The sequence below is a fragment of the Macaca thibetana genome, chromosome 1 (genome assembly GCF_024542745.1).
Source record: "Macaca thibetana thibetana isolate TM-01 chromosome 1, ASM2454274v1, whole genome shotgun sequence".
NCBI lineage: Eukaryota > Metazoa > Chordata > Mammalia > Primates > Cercopithecidae > Macaca > Macaca thibetana.
This window is the reverse complement of record NC_065578.1, coordinates 2,941,696-2,962,664: the sequence shown is the minus strand read 5'-3', so window position 1 is coordinate 2,962,664 and position 20,969 is coordinate 2,941,696. Positions and strand designations below refer to the sequence as shown.

The 20,969-nt window shown below is 46.6% G+C and overlaps 1 protein-coding gene across 2 annotated transcripts in view; it reads left to right on the top strand.

Moving 5' to 3' along the window:
* Positions 1-20,969, top strand: part of CEP104 (centrosomal protein 104) — a 43,266-nt gene that overhangs the window by 12,748 nt on the left and 9,549 nt on the right. For both annotated transcript variants that reach the window (XM_050805812.1, XM_050805907.1), the window contains exons 7-19: positions 4,307-4,475; positions 4,966-5,121; positions 6,570-6,797; positions 7,356-7,553; positions 8,949-9,116; positions 9,828-10,001; positions 12,633-12,809; positions 13,536-13,742; positions 14,147-14,254; positions 17,507-17,543; positions 17,833-17,899; positions 18,911-19,019; positions 20,816-20,954. In XM_050805812.1, the coding sequence (XP_050661769.1) occupies positions 4,307-4,475; positions 4,966-5,121; positions 6,570-6,797; positions 7,356-7,553; positions 8,949-9,116; positions 9,828-10,001; positions 12,633-12,809; positions 13,536-13,742; positions 14,147-14,254; positions 17,507-17,543; positions 17,833-17,899; positions 18,911-19,019; positions 20,816-20,954 (1,937 nt within the window). The remainder of the gene's footprint in view (positions 1-4,306; positions 4,476-4,965; positions 5,122-6,569; positions 6,798-7,355; positions 7,554-8,948; positions 9,117-9,827; positions 10,002-12,632; positions 12,810-13,535; positions 13,743-14,146; positions 14,255-17,506; positions 17,544-17,832; positions 17,900-18,910; positions 19,020-20,815; positions 20,955-20,969) is intronic.

The following is a 20,969-nucleotide window of genomic DNA, read 5'->3' as shown; positions in this document are numbered from 1 at the left end:
TTGTCTGAAAATTACATAAAGATTAAGGTCACTGTTTTGTTTAGCACACCTTCATTTATTTTTTCCCTTTTTTTTTTTTCCTCTCTTGAGACAGAATTTCACTCTTGTTACCCAGGCTGGAGTGCAATGGCACCATCTCGGCTCACTGTAACTTCTACCTCCTGGGTTCAAGCACTTCTCCTGCCTCAGTCTCCCGAGCAGCTGGGATTACAGGTGCCCGCCACCATACCCAGGCTAATTTTTTGTATTTTTAGCAGAGATGGGGTTTCATCATGTTGGCCAGGCTGCTCTCGAACGCCTGACCTCAGGTGATCCACCCGCCTCAGCCTCCCAAAGTGCTGGGATTACAGACTTTAGCCACCGCACCCAGCCACACACCTTCATTTACTCCCCAGCAGAGACTACTTCCTTTCTTGTATTCAGATATTACTAGAAGTTTCCTAAAATGCATTTAAACAAAGATCTGTCAGCCATCCTTTGATATTTTATCAGCACAAGCAAATTCATGGTAAAAATCAAAGATATTAATTGACCTAGGTTATCAGTTCTACAGACATCACCTTACGGCCTCTTCAAAAGTTTAGAGGAGTGAAAACTATGTATCACATAGGTTTTTAACAACACAATTTTTACCAATCCCTCTCTACCCATTAAAAATATTTTTTCTCACTGCTAAGTTTAGCTAAAAAGAAAAAAAAGAAAAAAGGATACGGGGAAAGTTCTTCATGTTAACAATTGTAGGCTGGGTGTGGTGGCTAACGCCTGTAATCTTACTACTTTGGGAGGTCAAGGCAGGAGGACTGCTTGAGATCAGGGGTTTGAAACCAGCCTGGGTAACATGGCAAAACCCCATGTCTACTAAAAATACAAAAATTAGCTGGGCCTGGTGGCACATGCTTGTAGTCTCAACTACTCAGGAAACTGAGGCAGGAAGATTGCTTGAGCCGAAATCATGCCACTGTATATCAGCCTGGGTGACAGTGAAACCCTGTCTCAAAAAAAAAAAAAGTATACATATTTTTCTGCTGCTGTTGCCGCTTCCCCTTTTTTTTAGCAGTGTAAGGACCGGGGGTGAATCTACCTTTGGAGAGCTAAAGGGCCCCACTGCGCCATCCTCGGTCACCCTGTCTGTCCTGGGCACCTCTTTGGGACGGTGGCTCCCTTGCCACCTACCTGCTGTGGATGACAACGAGGGGACTCCATTCCAGAGGTGCCTGGTCTAAAGAAAAGAAGGGAAGGGCTGGCATAGTTGCCGCAATGAGACAAAAGAGGAATTGAAATGTTTTTTAGGCCAGGCATGGTGGTGCACACCTGTAATCCCAGCACTTTGGGAGGCCGAGGTGGGCGGATCACTTGAGGTCAGGAATTCAAGACCAGCCCGGCCAACATGGTAAAACTCCTTCTCTACTAAAAACACGAAAATTGGCTGAGTATGGTGGTGCACACCTGTAGTCCCAGCTACTCCAGAGGCTGAGGCAGGAGAATCCCTTGAACCTGAGAGATGGAGGTTGCAGTGAGCCAAGGTCATGCCACTGTACTACAGCCTGGGGGACAGAGCAAGACTCCATCTCAAAAAAAAAAAAAAAAAAGTTTTTTAAAAATAAAGAGGAATCCCAAATAATCCTTGGTTCTTCTCTGACAGCAGCTTCCCAATAAAGATCAACTTTTTAAACTTTAATAGAAATTTCAAATTTGTCCGCAACGTTTGGTGTAATTTCACTTTTACCCGCATACAGACTGCTCGCATAAAGTGATTTAATTCTTGATCCAGGCTCTTCTATTTGTACACAATGTGGATCAGATTTTCTCTGCAGTTGCTCAGGAGCCACGTGCGATTTGCTGAGTGTGCACTGGTGGACAGCGAGCCTTCCCTCCTGCAGAGGCTACCCCACTTCCCCACAGGCCTGGTGCAGACCAGAGCTGTCACAGACACTTGTGAGTGTGGAGTGCTTAGAGAGTAGAGGCTATTCATATAATGTCTATAAAAAAAATAACAGCAGCCTCTCAGTCTCTCCCTCAGATGCCTCCTTTGCCTAATAGAAAAATCACAGTACTCTTCCCATCCTTCAAGCTGGGGATTGGAAGCACTGTGGGGAATGAGCGCTGAGAGTGGATGGCTGCCTCCCTCCTGCCAGCCTCGCCACAAGGACCACGGCTGGGACTCTGCCCTTACTGAAGCAAGTGCAGCAGGGCAGGAACAACCAAACTGATTAAGTCTTTAGTGTCTCAGTATCTCCAATAAAGCTGCTTTCTGTCATTTTGATTTAGACTTTAAATCTGTTGCCTTAATCCAATTAGCCGGGTGGGATGGCAGGCTGTGGTTTGCCTGTCCTGCCCCACGCCCGGGGTTTTATGAAGGCTAAGTGCAAGGGCTGGGAAAAGCTGGGTAACTGGCATGTGCGGGCCTGTGCCGGACGTGGAATCCGGTCATTGCCACTGGGGGTTCTCTACCGAAGTGGGTAGACGGCACCCCATGCTGCTGCTGAATCAACAGGAGCTGGGACTGGGTGCCACAGGACGTGATGTTTGCTTTGAAGGATTTTTACAATCAAATGAAGTCTTTGTGTTCATCTCTGGGACAGCAAGGCAACGTGACTTAGAGTGTCATATGTGTTACACTAAAAATAGTTAATGTGATCTTGTAGACACCCCAAAATGTTTCGCCGTTTAGTCATCCCTGGGATCAGATACAGTTCAGAGCTGCTGGTGCCGTCCCAGCCACCAGCCTGTGGTGCTGCTGTGAGCAAAATACCGTGACCTCAAGGGTGGGGAGATGCCAGCGGGGGCTGTGAGTACTTAAAGGGGGCCTATTCCCATACCCCACTTGAATTCATTATAATACAGATTCACCAACTACACTTTTATGACAAATGTTTTCCTTAAAACGTACCTGTCTCGAAGGATGTTCAAGTCACCGTAAGCAGCTGGCTTGTTTAATGGGTTTGATACAGCAGCTGGGACACTTCAATCCTTGTCCTCTAGTAAGGTTTTATTGCTTGGTGAGACTAGCTTTATTGTTTACATTCTAGACCCTACCTAGAGCTCAAAAGGAGGAATAGAGGTCATATTTAATCAGAAATGAGTTATTCAGGTGGCTACAAAAGATCGCTTATTGCTGAAGGAATGTTTCTGATCTCCTCTAGGACATAGTGGTTGACACCATACAACTTAACCCTTTGAGTAAAACCTCAGTGGTAGCAATTCTTAACCTATCATGTTCATCAAAAATACTGTGATGTTGGCTGGGTACAGTGGCTCACACCTGTAATCTCAGCACTTTGGGAGTCCGAGATGGGTGGATCACCTGATGTCAGGAGTTCAAGACCAACCTGGCTAACATGGCGAAACTCCATCTCTATTAAAAATACAAAAAATTAGCCAGGCGTGGTGGCACACGCCTGTAGTCCCAGCTATTTGGGAGGCTGGGGCATGAGAATAGATTGAACCCAGGAGACAGAGGTTGCAGTGAGCCCAAGATCATGCCACTGCACTCCAGCCTGGTCAACAGAACAGGACTCTGTCTCAAAGAAAAAAATACAGGCTGGGCGCAGTGGCTTACACCTATAATCCCAGCACTTTGGGAGGCTGAGACTGGTGGATCACTTGAGGTCAGGAGTTTGAGACCAGCCTGGCCAACATGATGAAAATGTGTCTCTCCTAAAAATACAAAAATTAGCCAGGTGTGGTGGCACACACCTGTAATCCTAGCTACTCAGGAGGCTGAAGCAGGAGAATCGCCTGAACCCAGGAGGTGGAGGTTGCAGTGAGCCGAGATTGCGCCACTGCACTCCAGCCTAAGCAACAGAGTGAGACTCTGCCTCCAAAAAAAAAGAAAAGAAAGAAAAAATACTGTGGTGTTATAAAATACGGTGCCTGGACTCCATTTTGGGCCCGCTAGTCACATTTCTTAGGGTGGGACCTGGTCATCCATTTGTTTTTGGTTTCATTTTTGTTTTTCTCCTTGTTCTGCAGTTGATTCACATTCACCGTCCTATTCCCAGGGCCCACAACGAGGTGAGGCCCAAAGTCTGCACTCTGAGCAAATGCACTGAAGGCTCAGATGCCCTGAAGTGCAGTTTGGTTCATGGTCAAGAGCATGAGCTTTGGAGTCAGAAAGACCTGCTTGCAATTAGGAGCTCTGTGACCTGAGGCCCGTTACTTCTCTGAGACCCATTTTCTCCTGCAGGAAATGCTCTGTGAACCATGATGGGGCACGGTAGGGAGGGGCATTTTCTCAACTGTGCATCTTCAGCACGGAACTCCTAGGGCTTGACATTATCTCTAAAATATACATTTCTTCCCTTAGGAGATCTGACTATATTTCTCCGCTAGATGACTTAGCTTTTGATATGTACCAAGATCCAGAAGTTGCACAGATTATACGAAAATTAGATGAAAGAAAACGGGAAGCCGTCCAAAAGGAACGCTATGATTATGCCAAGAAACTAAAACAAGCTATTGCTGATTTGCAAAAGGTATGGCTTTTGGAGAAAACAGTTCCTAATTTATGACTGTAATAGGTTTTATGTATACTTAGAATAACTACATGGTAAAAGAAACCGGTTACTAAAAGCTGTGAAGTTAGTGTGAGTTCAGAGATCTCAGCAAAATAAAGTTATGGAGACAGATAAGCACTTTAAAAATGTAAATGGAAGCAGAAGCTTTACCTCTTCAGACTCATGTTCAGGTGCCAGGGTCAGCCGCCTCGTTACTAAGACCCCGAACACAGTGGGGAAATAGGAAAACCAGCTATCCCGAAAGTCATGACGAACCCATGGGCTTATTAGATGCCAGTACAGCAACAGCAGCCAGAACTTTGCTATGAGTGTGGCCCATTCCTTCCTTTTCCCTGTGCTCGCTCCCTCTCCTCACAAGATGGTTCAAGCATGACTCTTAAAAATTAGCTTTGCATTTGATGTGAGTTGATCCAAATTTGAAACAAAAAGCAAACATTTTGTGCTTCAGGTTGGTGAGCGCCTTGGGAGGTATGAGGTGGAGAAACGCTGTGCCGTGGAGAAGGAAGACTATGATCTCGCCAAGGAGAAGAAGCAGCAGATGGAGCAGTATCGCGCTGAGGTGTACGAGCAGCTGGAGCTGCACAGCCTCCTGGATGCCGAGCTGGTGGGTGCAGGAGCCTGGACGGGGTGGAGGAAAGCCTAGGAGAACAGAGAGTCAACTGTGTGGTTCACAAAGGTGGATAGATACCTTTGAAGTGTAGTGTAAAACACTCTGCAGTGCTCAGGGGACAGTTATCATAGATGGACTCAGCTCTGTGCCTACGTCAGGGAGGCTTTGCCTCAGCATGTTCTTTCAGGAGGCTCACAGTCGTGGGAAAGGGAACGAGCCAGGGTCAGGAAAACCGAGGCCCTGCTGCTTTTCCGCTGCATCCCTTCATCTCTCCAACTGCTTCCTTATTTGGAAAAGGCAGTGATGACCCTGCCCCACTGACCCCTCGGTGTTGTGAGGATCAAGTGAGAGCGAAGTACTAACAGCTTCAGTGTATTGAGAACATGTTTCCCATAAGGTGCTCTGCCTCTGATTTTAGAACTCATGCAGATGGGGCATTCAGCCCACATGACAGATTAGGAAACGAAGGTCCTGAGATACAGAATAGTAGTTGAGAGTGCACACTCTCAAGGCCAGGCATGGTGGCTCATGCCTGTAATCCCATCACTTTGGGAGGCCAAGGCTGGAGGATTGTTTGAGCCCAGGAGGATTGTTAGACCAGCCTGGGCCACATAGAGAGACCCTGTCTCTACAAAAAATAAATAATAGCCAGGCCTGGTGGCACACACCTGTAGTCCTAGCTACTCAGGAGAGTGAGAACGGAGGATCACCTGGGCCCAGAAGTTCAAGGCTGCAGTGAGCTACGATCGTGCCACTGCACTTCAGCCTTGGTGACAGAGCAAGACCTTGTCTCTAAAAAAAGAGAGAGCACACTCTGGAGCTGGATTGCCTGGGTTCAAATCCGGGCACCACCATTCCAGCTCTGTGATCACAAACTAATTCTTATCAGCTTTATGCCTCAGTTTTCCATCAGCTTTCAAGTGGGAGTAAAAAGAGTAAGCATTAATGAGCCTGCCTGTCCAAAACATTCAGTACCATGCCCAGTGTGCAGCAACTGTGCAGTCAGCTTTACTTGTTGGGTTACACAACATCACTTTCCTTTGTACACACAGTGAATAGCAGTGCCAGATTCTGAATAGAAGTCCACTTGGGTCCAGCCCAGGTGCTTTCTCCACACCACCGTGCTCCTTCAGGGGCACATATGTGTGGACATCTCCATGCACAAATGTTCATTCCTTCACTAGCATTTTGGGTGTGTGTGTCACTTTTGTAGTCCACACGGAAATGTGGAGAGACAACTGAGATGAGTGCAGCTTGATTGTGTGGGGCTTTCAAGGAGATTTCACTCTGTGGAAGTTTCTCTTTGGTTTTGAAACTTTTCTTTGTGCCAAGGAGCCTCTTCCAGCACAGCTTTCTAAAGTCTTATTCATCTGGAGGAATGAGATGGATACGTCTGTCGTGGCAGTGGCATTTGAAATTAAATGTCCCTTTTTGTTCCCTAGATGCGAAGACCTCTTGATTTGCCCCTCCGGCCCCTCACTCGTTCTGGCAGTCCTCGCCACCAAAAGCCAATGCCCTCACTACCACAACTGGAAGAAAGAGGAACAGAAAACCAGTTTGCAGAACCTTTCCTTCAGGAAAAGCCTTCATCATATTCTCTAACTATTTCTCCTCAGCATTCTGCAGTAGACCAGTTACTCCCTGCCACAGATCCTCATCCAAAGATCAATGTAGGTAATTCTGTTTCAGATTGGCGTTCACTTTATTTGGATATTTGTAGAGGACCTGTGTTATGCCAGGTGCTGTTCCCGTGCATGGAGTGCATGAGTGCACCCCAGCCAGACCCACCTCTGTTCCATTCTAGGAGCCATAGTGCTGAGTGAGAACATAGCCACATAAGCAATAGACCTGATGACACCTCGTGAGCATGTTTGTTAAAATCAGGCTTGATGCTTATTTCTAAGCAATAAACTAAGGATATATCAGAGATCTTGTCAGAAAAAAAGATGTAATAGCCTTTACTTTAGTAGTCTCCATCGAGGCGGAATCTACCTTGCTTTTATTAGGTCTGTAATAAGTTTAGAAAGGAACAGAAAGCCTCATCTAATCTTTTCAATTACATCTTCTTTGTTGTATAAATTATTCTAATCTGATGATACTGATATTTAGCAAAATAACATCTTGCAGATCAGGTAAGTAAGCGCAGTGAGCCTGCCCGTGAGAGGTGCCTTGGAGAATGCGACCCATGGAGCTCCCCAGCACTTTCCTCTCTCCTTCGCTTACTGCAGGCAGAGTCCCTGCCCTATGATGAGCGGCCTCTTCCAGCTATTCGTAAGCATCATGGGGAGGCAGTGGTGGAGCCGGAAATGAGTGATGCAGACATCAGCGATGCTCGGAGGGGAGGCTTGTCAGGGGAGCCAGAGCCCTTAACCGAGAAGGCCTTGAGAGAAGCCAGCTCTGCCATCGATGTCTTGGGAGAAACCTTGGTAAAAAAAAAAAAAAAACAGTGGGGGACAGAGGGGAGGGAAGGCTATATGGCATGCCCACCTCTGTGTACTTACGCATGAAGAAGGGAAAATGCCCAGGGCTTTGCATTTGTAATATTGTTGACTTCCCTTTGTTCTCGCTGGATTGGAAAGTCTTTTGTTAACTTTTTTTTTTTTTTTTTAAGAAACAGTGTCGCTCTGTCACCCAGGGTGGAGTACAGTGGCATGATCATAACTCACTGTAGCCTTGAACTCCTGGCCTTGGCCTCCCAAAGTGCTGGGATTACACATTAGCCACTGTGCCTGGCCCTTCTGTAAATTATGAATTATGTGAAACAGCAAAAACATGAGCTAAGATGTATCAATGAGTACTCATTTCACCCTGGGTGTCCTTCTGGCATTCATGGAGTTTGTATTAAACACCTGCTGTCTTCTGAACACCAGCTAATTCCAGCACAAAATGATGGCATAGCAAAAGATGGAAGTATCTCCTTATAGAAATGAGTAGTGTTGGCCAGGCTTAGTGGCTCACACCTATAATCCTGGCACTTTGGGAGGCTGCGGCGGGTGGATCATGAGGTCAGGAGTTCAAGACCAGTTTGGCCAAGATGGTGAAACCCCATCTCTACTAAAAATACAAAAATTGGCCAGGCATGGTGGCAGGCGCCTATAATCCCAGCTACTCAGGAGGCTGAGGCAGGAGAATTGCTTGAACCCGCAGGAAGACGGAGGTTGCAGTGAGCCGAGATCGCACCACTGCACTCCAGCGACAGAGTGAGACTCTGTCTCAAAATAAAAAAGAGAAATGAGTAGGATTTTCACCTCATTCTGAGCTTTAAAATATTTCCCTTGGAGGCCAGGCGCAGTGGCTCACGCCTGTAATCCCAGCACTTTGGGAGGCCAAGGCGGGCGGATCATGAGGTCGGGAGATTGAGACCATCCTGGCTAACACGGTGAAACCCGTCTCTACTAAAATACAAAATTTAGCTGGGCGTGGTGGCAGGCCCCTGTAGTCCCAGCTACTCGGGAGGCTAAGGCAGGAGAATGGTGTGAACCTGGGAGGCGGAGCTTGCAGTGAGCTGAGATGGCACCACTGCACTCCACCCTGGGCCACAGAGCAAGACTCCGTCTCAAAAAATATATATATATTTCCCTTGGAGCATTTAATACGTTTTATATTTTAACGTCTTAAATTTCCTTATCAGAAAAAATTATTTCTCTAAATATGCGTATTTATTTGTAAAAGTTCTGTTACTAGAAATTAATCAGTTTATGAAAGTTCTGTTATTAGAAATGAATCATCTTACTTTAAAAAAAAAAAACAAAGCCTTCAAGTTGTGTAGTATTGGAGGATGGTTGTGTGATGTCATGCAAATGCTGCCTGTTTTGTGGCAGGTTGCTGGGGCCTATTCTAAGACATGGTCCTACCGAGAGGATGCACTGCTTGCCTTGTATAAGAAGTTGATGGAAATGCCTGTTGGAACCCCAAAAGAAGACTTAAAGAACACACTCAGAGCATCCATCTTTCTCATTAGAAGAGCCATAAAGGACATTGTGACCTCCGTGAGTGCCCTCAGCTGGTGCTGGCTCCAGTATCCGTGGATGAGATCATGTGCCGTACCACAGAAGACCAGAGCAGCTTGAGAGAGGACCAGTTGGTCATTGACATGGTCACCAACTGTAACTCGATAGAATCACTAAGAAATGAGGTTCTCTAGCAAGAGCTATATTGTGCAACTGATCTTACATGAAGGGTCTGGGAAATCTGCCTTTGCTTGGGTCATTATCTCTGGTCTCGAGCAACATGTTCTGCAAAGCCAGGTGTTTGTGGAGGCCTGGTTCAGTGCTACCACATCTTCAGTTTGTGTTCTCACTTTGCATGAAACCTGATGAGGTTGAGAGTTAGTGTTTTTCTAATGCTGAGTGGGCCTTAAGAATGGACATTGCACAGTTGGGCTTACCCATTGAAGCAGGGCTGTTAGATACTTGGTGTGAAGGGAAGATTTGGGCTTACCCGTTGAAGCAGGGCTGTTAGATACTTGGTATGAAGGGAAGATGGGGAGTGATTTATGACAGAGTGAAATAAGAGCATATGTCCTCTATATGCAAGGTACTGTGTTTAGAAAGCAGTTTTTAGTTTGCCATTTTCAGCCTTTCAGACGAGACGTCATTTTCAATATAATGTTCATATGTATTACTGATAGTAGATTCTATGTTTTCTCTTGGTAGAATTCCACTGTAGTAACTCATCTGTGTTTATCCCTTTTCTCTTAGGTCTTTCAGGCTTCTTTGAAATTGTTGAAAATGATCATTACACAATATATTCCTAAACATAAACTGAGTAAACTTGAAACAGCTCACTGTGTGGAGAGGACCATTCCCGTTTTGCTCACCAGAACTGGAGATTCTTCTGCCCGCCTCCGTGTGACAGCTGCAAATTTTATTCAGGTCTGAACTTCACCACAGCATTTGAAACCATAGATGATAAACATATTCGTGTAGCTCTCTGGCTTTTTTTTTTTTTTTTTTTTTTTTTTTTTTTTTTTTTTTTTTCTTTTTGAGACGGAGTCTCACGCTGTTGCCCAGGCTGGAGTGCAGTGGCGCGATCTCGGCTCACTGCAAGCTCCGCCTCCCGGGTTCCCGCCATTCTCCTGCCTCAGCCTCCTGAGTAGCTGGGACTACAGGCGCCCGCCACCGCGCCCGGCTAATTTTTTGTATTTTTAGTAGAGACGGGGTTTCACTGTGGTCTCGATCTCCTGACCTTGTGATCCGCCCGCCTCGGCCTCCCAAAGTGCTGGGATTACAGGCTTGAGCCACCGCGCCCGGCCGCTCTCTGGCTTTCTTAACACCTTACAAGATTCTGTCTCTACTCAGTTAACATTATTCTCAGGGATTTGCCATCACACTTTACTTATGCTCTAAAAGGTCAGTTTTGTCTTAGACATAAACTTCAGTTAAAATCTACAGTTGGGTTTTTCTAACATTTCTTTTATCCAACATATGCCATTAATTTTTTAAATAAATAAAAGCGGAAAATGATATAAAAATAGAAAATCTGAGGGTAAAGAAATAAAAGATACAACTGTCTTAATCGAAATATTTTCATTCTTTCACCAAACGTGCCTCCTCTAGGCTAGATATTATGGGAAATATTGAGATAGAGATAAATGTATGAATTTGGGGGCACACAGTTATATACCATAATGTGAAAATATGTTTTGCTGTCTTTAAACTAGCTAATGAATTCATCTAGTCTAGGAGTTCTTAAGACTCTCCCTTTGGGCTTAAGAAAGCTTATGAATTAAGTTTTACACAAAATTTTGTGATGTGCAGATCCTTCTTAAAAAAGAATCCAGGCCAGGCTGGGCGAGGGGGCTCATGCCTGTAGTCCCAGCACTTTGGGAAGCTGAGGCGGGTGGATCACGAGGTCAGGAGATCAAGACTATCCTAGCCAACCTGGTGAAACCCCTTCTCTACTAAGAATACAAAAATTAGCCAGGTGTGGTGGCACATGCCTGTTGTCCCAGCTACTTGGGAGGCTGAGGCAGGAGAATTGCTCGAACCCGGAAGGTGGAGTTTGCAGTGAGCCAAGATCGCACCACTGCACTCCAGCCTGGGCGACAGAGCAAGACTTCATCTCAAAAAAAAAAAGAATCCAGGCCAGGCAGGGTGGCTCATGCCCATAATCCCAGCACTTTGGGAGACCAAGGTGGGCAGATCAATTGGGCCCAGGAGTTTGAGACCAGCCTGGCAAACATAGTGAGACTCTGTCTCTGCAAAAAACACAAAAATTAGCCGGGTATGGTGATGCAGCCCTGTCGTCCCATCTACTCAGAGGGCCGAGGTGAGAGGCTTGAGCCCAGGTGGTTGAGGCTACAGTGAGCTGTGATCTCGCCACTGCACTCTAGCCTTGGTGACAGAGCAAGACTGTGTCTCAAAAGAATCCAAAGGGGTCATTTCTCTAAAATATGAGTAACCACAGATCTAGTTTCATTTAATAAACCTAAATTTTCAGAGTAAATAAGGAAAACAAATGCTAATAAAAAGTAAGAATAAATGCTGTCATGCTAATGTGCTACAATACACTCCTGGTTAAGACAGCTAGAATTTGGGGGTGGGGAGGCTCATCTTTAAAAAGATATGTTGCAGATGAGCACATGTTATTGCTTCATTTAATTGTTTTTAAGCCGCATTAATTTCTGAGCAGTTTGGTGGTGCTAAAATGTTCTATTTCAGATAACCTTAAGGCAATCTGTTGAGGGTTACAATTATTGTGCACCAGTGTGCTGGTTAGCAGACTAAATACACACTCCCAGCATCTGTTTGTCATTAAGGAGTTTACTGTCCAGACTTCCCTGGAGAATGCTCTTCTTCTCTTAGCTTTTAGATTTATACAGAGTCACTCACAGGCCCAAATACAGAGTGAATTGGGCCAGCAAGATGAGAGATTATTTTAGATGATAGGACCTACAGACCTATTGGAAACAGGTTTATTTCTGATTGCAACTTAACGCTTCAACATCTTATTTTTTTCTCTGTCTCTGGTTAATAAAGTGATAAATATCTTAATTACATAAAGACTTGTTTGTTTAGGGACATTAAAATATGTAATGGTACTTACATTTTTTTCCGTCTTAATCCACTAGTAACCATATCACTGCAGAATCATACACTCTTGGCTGACATTTAATAAATACTAAAATAACAATGATTCTAGCAACAACTATAATTTCTTTTAGAATTTTAGAAATGAGAAAACCTCTTCCTTGAAGCTGAAGAGTACTGAGAACAGAAACCTTCAAGTTTTCAATTACGCTTCTGAAGAGCTTTCATTACACATAAAATTGTTTTATTCTTCATGGTTTTATTTCCTGTGACTCAGGTTTTCATTTCTAATCGTTGTTATGTTTTAAATAGAAATACAAGCTTACAGATTGGTGCTCTTATTGCTCTTTGTCACTATCATTCTGTATTTCCCTATTTTTTCCTTCAATGTTTAGTTTAAGATCATGCTGCATTGTACTAAACTGCCTCCAGCATTTTCCAGTAAAAATTAACAAATTACGTTGGCTTTCTTAGGAAATGGCCTTGTTTAAAGAAGTTAAGTCTCTCCAAATTATTCCATCCTACCTGGTGCAGCCATTGAAAACAAACTCTTCAGTTCACCTGGCAATGAGTCAGATGGGCCTCCTTGCCCGGCTGCTGAAAGACCTGGGCACTGGGAGCTCGGGCTTCACCATTGACAACGTGATGAAGGTAAGTGGACCTCGTGTGTGACACACCACCTGGCCTGGCACTCACCACAGTGCCTGGAGCATGGCAAGGGTCTCATCAACGTTTGTTGAAGGAATGAGTGAGACTGATTTCAGAAAAACAGCATTTCATCCAACAAATGGGGGCCCCCACACGCGTCCTGCTGTCTAATGGTACATGGTGTGTACAGATCTTTATCCATGGAGAGAAACAAATCATAAAAAACATTTCTTTGTCTTTAAGAGACAATAACAGCAGCGTAATGGAGAATATCAGGCACAGGTTGAAGCCCCTGATCTGAAATGCTTAAGACCATAAGTGTTTAGGATTTCAGATTGTTTTCGGACTCTGGAATACTTCCATTACATTTACTGGTTTGGATCGCAAATCCCAAAACCTGAAACTGCACATCGGCTACACAGAAGCGCACACCTCCAAAGAGGATGAGAAACCATGGGCCCCGGAGACGCATGGTGGGGATGGAATTACACTATAGCCACAGCGTTCTGTTTCTTACAAAGATCCAAAACAAGCGTAATGAAAGTATAACACAGCTTACACCGAGACGGTAGATCCGTGAGGTTTTAGGTTTGAAGTACCTCATAATACTTAATATGGATGTTTTCTCATTTCTTTATTTTTCAAATGTTTATAATGTACCTTTTTTGTATGCTAAAAGAAATTAATTTTATTTTCAGAATCAGTAACAAGAGCCCCTCCCAACTTTAGTTTTCAGTGAGTTCCCTGGAGCATAGAGTGTATGAGGTCCGCGAGACGGCAGTTAGAATTATTCTGGACATGTACAGACAGCACCAGGCTTCCATTCTGGAGTACCTTCCGCCGGATGACAGCAACACACGCAAGAACATTCTCTACAAAACAATTTTTGAGGGATTTGCTAAAATAGATGGCAGACCTACAGATGCTGAGATGAGGGTGAGTTAACTGTGGTGAAGTTAAGACCTCATCCTATATTGAAGAAGTTACTTGGTACATAAATAAGTAAATACATAATTTGAAGGAGCCATGTGTATGGGAAGCTCAGGCCTACTGGCTAAGAACAGGTTCCTGCATTCGGATCCTGGCTCCTCCACTTTCTGCCAGTGAGAACCTCAGGTTCCCAGGCTGCAAACGGAATAATGATAGCCATGAGAACATGGCGGGTTTATCTATCAATAAACACCGACGAAATCAATGGAAAAGATTTGCTTCTAACTTGTTATTCGTCTTAGTGAATATTATAATTTATAAGAAATATAGTTGATATGCCATAGTTTGTCTCCCAGTTTCTGAGATTACCCTAACAAGCTATTCTAATGGAAAAATAATTTTCTCACCAGGCACGGAGAAAAGCGGCTACAGAAGAAGCAGAAAAACAAAAGAAAGAAGAAATTAAAGCTTTACAAGGGCAGCTGGCAGCACTGAAAGACATTCAGGCTGAAGTTCAGGTTGGAAGTAAACACGTCTTTCACCTGTGTGCTTTTAGCTGCAATGTATTTTGCTGTATAGATCACATCATACTTGACTTACTTTTCATGGAATTATGCAAATGAGCGTCTTGATTCCTTCTGTTTTTTTAGGTTAGTTTTGGGGTAGATGACAGAAGCCCTCCATGGAGAGGTGGAATTGGGTGGCAGATACTCCTGCTGCCCCTCCATCCTCTGTCAGAATTGATGTGAGCTGCTGCATAGGTTTAGGCAGGGACCAGGGGCTGTGGGCACAGAGCTGCTCTCCTCCACAGCTCTCCAGCCACCTTCAGAGACAAAGGAGAAAAATCAGCTTGACTATAAAGGTCTGCTTCAGCGCATTAAAAAGGGAAGGTTCCAGGTAAACATTCTGTTTCCATGAACCCTTACTCTTTAAGCCTATGGGGGTGTTATGTGTACTGGGAACAAATATTTGGTTGAATATAAATGTGTTCCTCTTCAACCTCCCTGCTTCTGGGATATGAATTAGCTTCGTAACACTAATTTTATGATGAAGTTTCCTTCAGCTGTTAGAAAATTTCCTTTAAAAGAAGAAATAAGAGGCGGCAGAACACAGGGAGTTTCCGTTCCGCAGACCTGAGGTTTCAGCCATGCCAGGTGGATGAGATCTGGGACCTGCTGGCACCTCAGGCCTGCAGCCCACTCGGCTGCACAGCTCACCCAGAGCTGCTCAGAGGGCAGAGCTCATGTCAAGTGTTCTTCCCACAGATTTTTAAAAGAAGAAATGGGTACAAATGGGGGAAAAAAGATCAAATGTGGCTGAATATATGCTGAACTTCCTATGGCGAAAAGTCACAGTGACATTTCCACCAAATGTTGGAACGTCAGAGTCACAATCAGAAAAAGACACAAGAGGCAGAAGGAGGCAGGCAGACCTTGGGATGGGGGGTGAGCCTCTGGCTCAGGTCCGCATCGTGGTGTGGACGACTTTTGTGTGCTCAGTGACCCTCGGTGGCTCAGCACACACTCATTGTGATTAGTACACAAACAAAAGACACGGATGTCACAAACTGAAGGGCTTTCCTCCAGCCATGAGCTAGCACATACTAAGCCCATTGCCAGGCGCCTGCCTCCCACCTCCCTCACCACAGCCTAGGACCTGGTGGCAGTGGCCTCTGAGGTAGCAGCCGTCCAGGAGCTGTTGTTCGCAGCACTGTCTGTCCCGGGGTTGCCTGTGCTGACGGGCTGCACAGCACTGTCTGTCCCGGGGTCGCCTGTGCTGACGGGCTGCACAGCACTGTCTGTCCCGGGGTCTCCTGTGCTGACGGGCTGCACAGCACTGTCTGTCCCGGGGTCGCCTGTGCTGACGGGCTGCACAGCACTGTCTGTCCCGGGGTCGCCTGTGCTGACGGGCTGCACAGCACTGTCTGTCCCGGGGTCGCCTGTGCTGACGGGCTGCACAGCCTCCACACAGCTGTCCTGAGAGCCTGCAGCTCCTGCTCATTGGCTCAGTGTTTATGGAGGCCTCTCTGTGCCAGGCACCATCTGGCTGTGGAAATACAACAGGCAGCAAAGCAAAGTCCCGCCCTCATGGAGCTGGGGCTCCCGGGAGGAGCAGACAAGGGAGAAAGACCCAGGCAGTGGGTCCCTGCTGCAGGGTGCTAGGGGCCATGGTATGCTGGGACCTCGAGGCCAGTACAGGCCTGCGCCTCCACACACGGCCTGGTGAAGGCCTCTCCCAGGAGAATGACGGGATGGGATGGTTTTTTCTCTTTTTAAATTATTGGGGTGAAATACGCAGAGTGTAAATCTTAGCATTTTAAGTGCACACTGCGGTGGCATGGGGTGCTCTCACATTGTTGTGCAATCATCACCACCATCCATCTCCAGAACTTTCAGAATTTACATATTAAGACCTTTTCTGGTTCTAAAATCATACTCTTGGCCACAGTGACTCAATCCTGTAATCACAGCACTTTGGGAGGCTGAGACAGCAGGATCACTTGATTTCAGAAGTTCAAGACCAGCCTGGGCAACATAGTGAGACCTCATCTCTACTAAAACTTTAAAAAAAAAACTTAGCCAGACATGGTGGTGAGCACCTGTAATCCCAGCTACTCAGGAGGCTGGGGCAGGAGGATGGCTTGTACCCAGGAGCCCAAGGCTGCAATGAGTTATATTTGCACCACTTACAGCCTAGGCAACAGAGTGAGACCCTGTCTAAAAATAATGATAATAGGAATAAACCTGTGCTCTTTTGGGGGGCAGGGTGGGTGTCTGTGGAACTAGAATCACACTGCTGCATGTGTTTTCCACAGTCAGTGGTTGAGTTTGAGAGAAATTACTAGCATGTAAAATTGATTTTTCTATAAGTGTAGTAGACAGTATTCTTCTTTATAATGCATCATTTAAGTGCCATCTATAGAGCGACCAACTTGTTCCTGTTCCTCTCAAGCCTGAAAGTCTCAGGGAGTCCCCTCAGCACCCTCACACTGAGATGGTGTGTCCTCTGCGGTTTTCAGTGTCGACGGAGACTGCAGTGGTGCTGGAGAGTCTGAGGGGCAGGGAGAAGACGTGATGGGGTCTCTCAAGGCTAGGAGGGCTGCTGGGACGAGCTTAAGAGTTACCTGACTGAGAAGGGCGCCCAGGTGCGTCACGAGCCACTGGGAGGCCACGTGGAAGGGATCTGTGGCCACAAGAGTCATCTCCACAGAGTGGCAGGGCTGAGGGCCCAAGGGGAGGGGCTTACGAGAGAAGGGGAGAGGGCGTATCCATGCCTCTTTTGAAGACAGGGCATATTGATTCCTCTTTCCAAAAGTTTAGTTATTTTTCGATAGAAATTCTTTTTTTTAATTTTTTTATTCGGAGACAGGGTCTTACTCTGTCGCCAGCCTGGAGTGCAGTGGCCTGATGTCAGCTCACTGCTGCCTCCACCTCCCGGGCTCAAGTGACCCTCCCTCCCCAGCCCCCTGAGTAGCTGGGACCACAGGCACACACCTCACCTGGCTAAGTTTTGTCTTTTTTGTAGAGACAGGGCTTTGTTTGCCATGTTGCCCAGGCTGGTCTTGAACTCCTGAGCTCAAGCAATCCACCACTCAGCTTGGCCTCCCAGAGCGCTGGGATTACAGGCATGAGCCACCTTGCCCAGCCAGTAGAAATTCTAAAACAAAACCCAGAAATGTGCTTTCATGATCAGAACGTATCCTCAGCAGGCTCTCACTCACACTCACACTGCAGCCCTTTGTCCCTGACCTTACTGTTTTTGTGTCTTAGGAAAAAGAAAGTGATGCTGTGAAGCCAAAGAATCAGGGTATGTAAAGAACTGGGGTGCACAAAGAATGGGGGTGTGTAAAGAATCGGAGTGTGTAAAGAATCAGGGTGTGTAAATGCATGTCATGGAAGCTCCGTGTGGAAACGGCTTCCGTCCATTCAGCAAGTATCACTGGACACCTGCTGCACCTCAGCCATCTCCCAGCTGAATGGAAAACACTGCTACCTTTTCACTTGTATCATGGTTTTATAGCTCACATCAAACTGCTTACTAAAATTTTGAAAATCATTTCTATAAAAAGTTATTTAAATTGTTTTAATCTCTTCAGACATTCAAGGAGGGAAAGCAGCCCCTGCCGAAGCTCTGGGAATCCCGGATGAGCACTATCTAGATAAGTGAGTCACACTGTCTTCCACCCCCATATGACGGTCAGGCTGACGGGCGCTCTCCAGATAAGTGAGTCGCGCTGTCTTCCACCCACTGTACGATGGTCAGGGTGAGGAGCCACACAGAAACCCTGGAAAGGGAACCCGTCCTCCCTAGTTGGCCCTTCGTAGTCATCATGAAAGGTAGGAAATGTGCCTTCTCCACTAACCAGCATCCACTCCGAGTCAGTCAAGACAACTTTCCCAGCCGGGCGTGGTGGCTCAAGCCTGTAATCCCAGCACTTTGGGAGGCCGAGACGGGCGGATCACGAGGTCAGGAGATCGAGACCATCCTGGCTAACACGGTGAAACCCCGTCTCTACTAAAAAATACAAAAAACTAGCCGGGCGAGATGGCAGGCGCCTGTAGTCCCAGCTACTCCGGAGGCTGAGACAGGAGAATGGCATGAACCCGGTAGGCGGAGCTTGCAGCGAGCTGAGATCCAGCCACTGCACTCCAGCCTGGGCGACAGAGCGAGACTCTGTCTCAAAAAAAAAAAAAAAAAAGAGAGACAACTTTCCCTCTGTTGCCCCAATGGAAGTTGCCAGTCTGTTTGTCAAAACTGTTGTAACAGGCACAGACTATCACAGCAGCAAAATTCTTTTTACTCTACAGCAGCCAGGACAGATCTATAAGAATGTAGGGTCTTTGTCTTATCTTTTTATTGTAACTTAAAATATCCTTTCTGCTTGATGATGCTGAGTGAAAGTCTGGAAGGATCGTATGCCCGTTGATTTCAGGTACCTCCTTGGCGAGGGCTTTCCTATCATGCTTTAACACATGGCACACCCAGCCTCCACTGCTGCCTGCAAGGGAGGCCCAGCCCAGGCCCCGCAGAGCAAACTGAGGCAGTTCGGAATGAGAGGGAAACTGCACACAACACAGGGACTGCGGCAATTCAGAATTTCGGGACGTGGGAGCAGAGCGGCCATCAGTGGAACTAGATCCTTACCTTTATTTCCTGCTTTTCTTTCCTTTCAGTTTGTGTATTTTTTGTGGGGAAAGGAGTGAATCCTTCACAGAGGAAGGTCTCGATCTCCACTACTGGAAGCACTGTCTCATGCTGACAAGATGTGACCACTGCAAACAGGTCAGGCCGGGGCACAGCCGCCCAGCTGCTTGCATGAGCATGAACACCTGACTGTTGAAAGACTGAGTCACAAAGCTGTCCCAAGGCTTAGTATTTTCAGAGAGGTTGTGAGAAAAGTAACTGAAACCTAACACACCCCTGAAAAACGCACGCGAGTCATTCCATAAACATGCTGTGTGGCCACCTCCCCTCAGGGCTCTTCCCAGAGTCAGCAGGGGCCTGATTTCTGACACCACAATGGGTGCTCCTTGCTCTTTGAGCTTTGTAGAAACAGAACCATGAGGTGTCATGTCGGATTTCTTGCTTTGTCGTGTCCACAGCGCCTTCGTCCATCTGCTGTGCACGAGGGCTGTGTCCAGTTTGGGACCACGACGAGCAATGTTGCCACAGTGTTCTGGTGTCTTCCAGGATGCACGGGAATGCACTTTCTTGGGTTCACGATGTGTCGTGGGATTGCCGGGTGTGCTGATGCTCAGTGGGGCTGCCCAGGAGTGCTCCAAAGGGATTGTGCCCAGGCACTGCCACCAGCAGCACGGGCACTGCCTCCCTTCCCACAGTGCCCCTGCGGCCACGCTTCCTGCTGCCTTGGCGAGTTCCCAGTGTGCCTGTCCCTGGTGAAGATGAGGTGGAGCACCCGTCCTTTTGTCTGCAGGCATTGGCTGTCCTCCTGCAAAGCACCTTCTGGTTTCTCACCCATTTACCTCGGGTTGTCCATGTGTTTTTATTGATTTGGAGCCATTCTTTATACATGTGGATGTGAGTGCTTGGTCAGTTGCATGAATTGTGACCACCTGCTCCCACTGCACAGCATGCATCTTCACTGTCTTAAGTGTCTTGAGGAAGACTCATTTTTAATGTTAGCATTGCCTGCCTTACCAGTGTTTTTCATGGTTCGTGCTATTTGTGTCCTGTGTAAGAAGTCTTCCCCGATCGCCTATATTAGGCCTTTCTTACATTACTATAAAGAAATACCTGGCTGGACACGGTGGCTCACGCCTGTAATCCCAGCATTTTGGGAGACCGAGGCGGGCGGATCACCTGAGGTCGGGAGTTCAAGACCAGCCTGACCAACATGGTGAAACCCCATCTCTACTAAAAATACAAAATTAGCCAGGCGTGGTGGTGCATGCCTGTGATCCCAGCTACTCAGGAGGCTGAGGCAGGAGAATCGCTTGAACCTGGGAGGCAGAGGTTGCAGTGAGTCGAGATCACACCATTGCACTCCAGCCTGGGCAACAAGAGTGAAACTCCATCTCAAAAAAAAAAAAAAATCCCTAAGACTGGGTAATTTATGAAGAAAAGAGGTTGGACTGGCTCACAGTGTGTCAAGTCCTGCGGCCTGAAGTTACAGAGTATACACAAGTCATTTCTGCCAGAGACACCAACGTAGCAGGAGAATCTCTTACAACTCTTCTGTGGTCCTGTTTCTGTGCACATTCTTAGAAATAGCTGGGAGCCACGATATGAACCCAGGGCCACACGTATAACCACTGAGCCACTCTGTGTCCTCATCCAAGTTTCACACTCAGGTCTACCGTAGCTTCCCCCATCCTTTCCAGCGGCCCCTGCCCAATGCTCAGGCGACAGGAAAGGAAGGACATGGGGTCTTCACAAAGTATCACAAGTGACTCCAGACAGTCTGTGGGCAAATGCCAAAGATAGAAGCCTGTGGCTCGCTTCATGCGCGGTGACACAGATTTCCCTGGGCAGAGGGAGGCACCCACAGGCTCTGCAGGCTGGCCAGAGGCGCTTCAGCTTTCTCAGCAACATGCTTTGCTCTGTATTTCAAAATCCAGGTGGTGGAGATATCCAGCCTGACGGAGCACTTGCTGACGGAATGTGACAAAAAAGACGGGTTTGGGAAGTGTTACCGTTGCAGCGAGGCTGTTTTCAAGGAAGAGCTGCCCAGACACATAAAAAACAAGGAGTGCAACCGTGAGTACCCCTTCC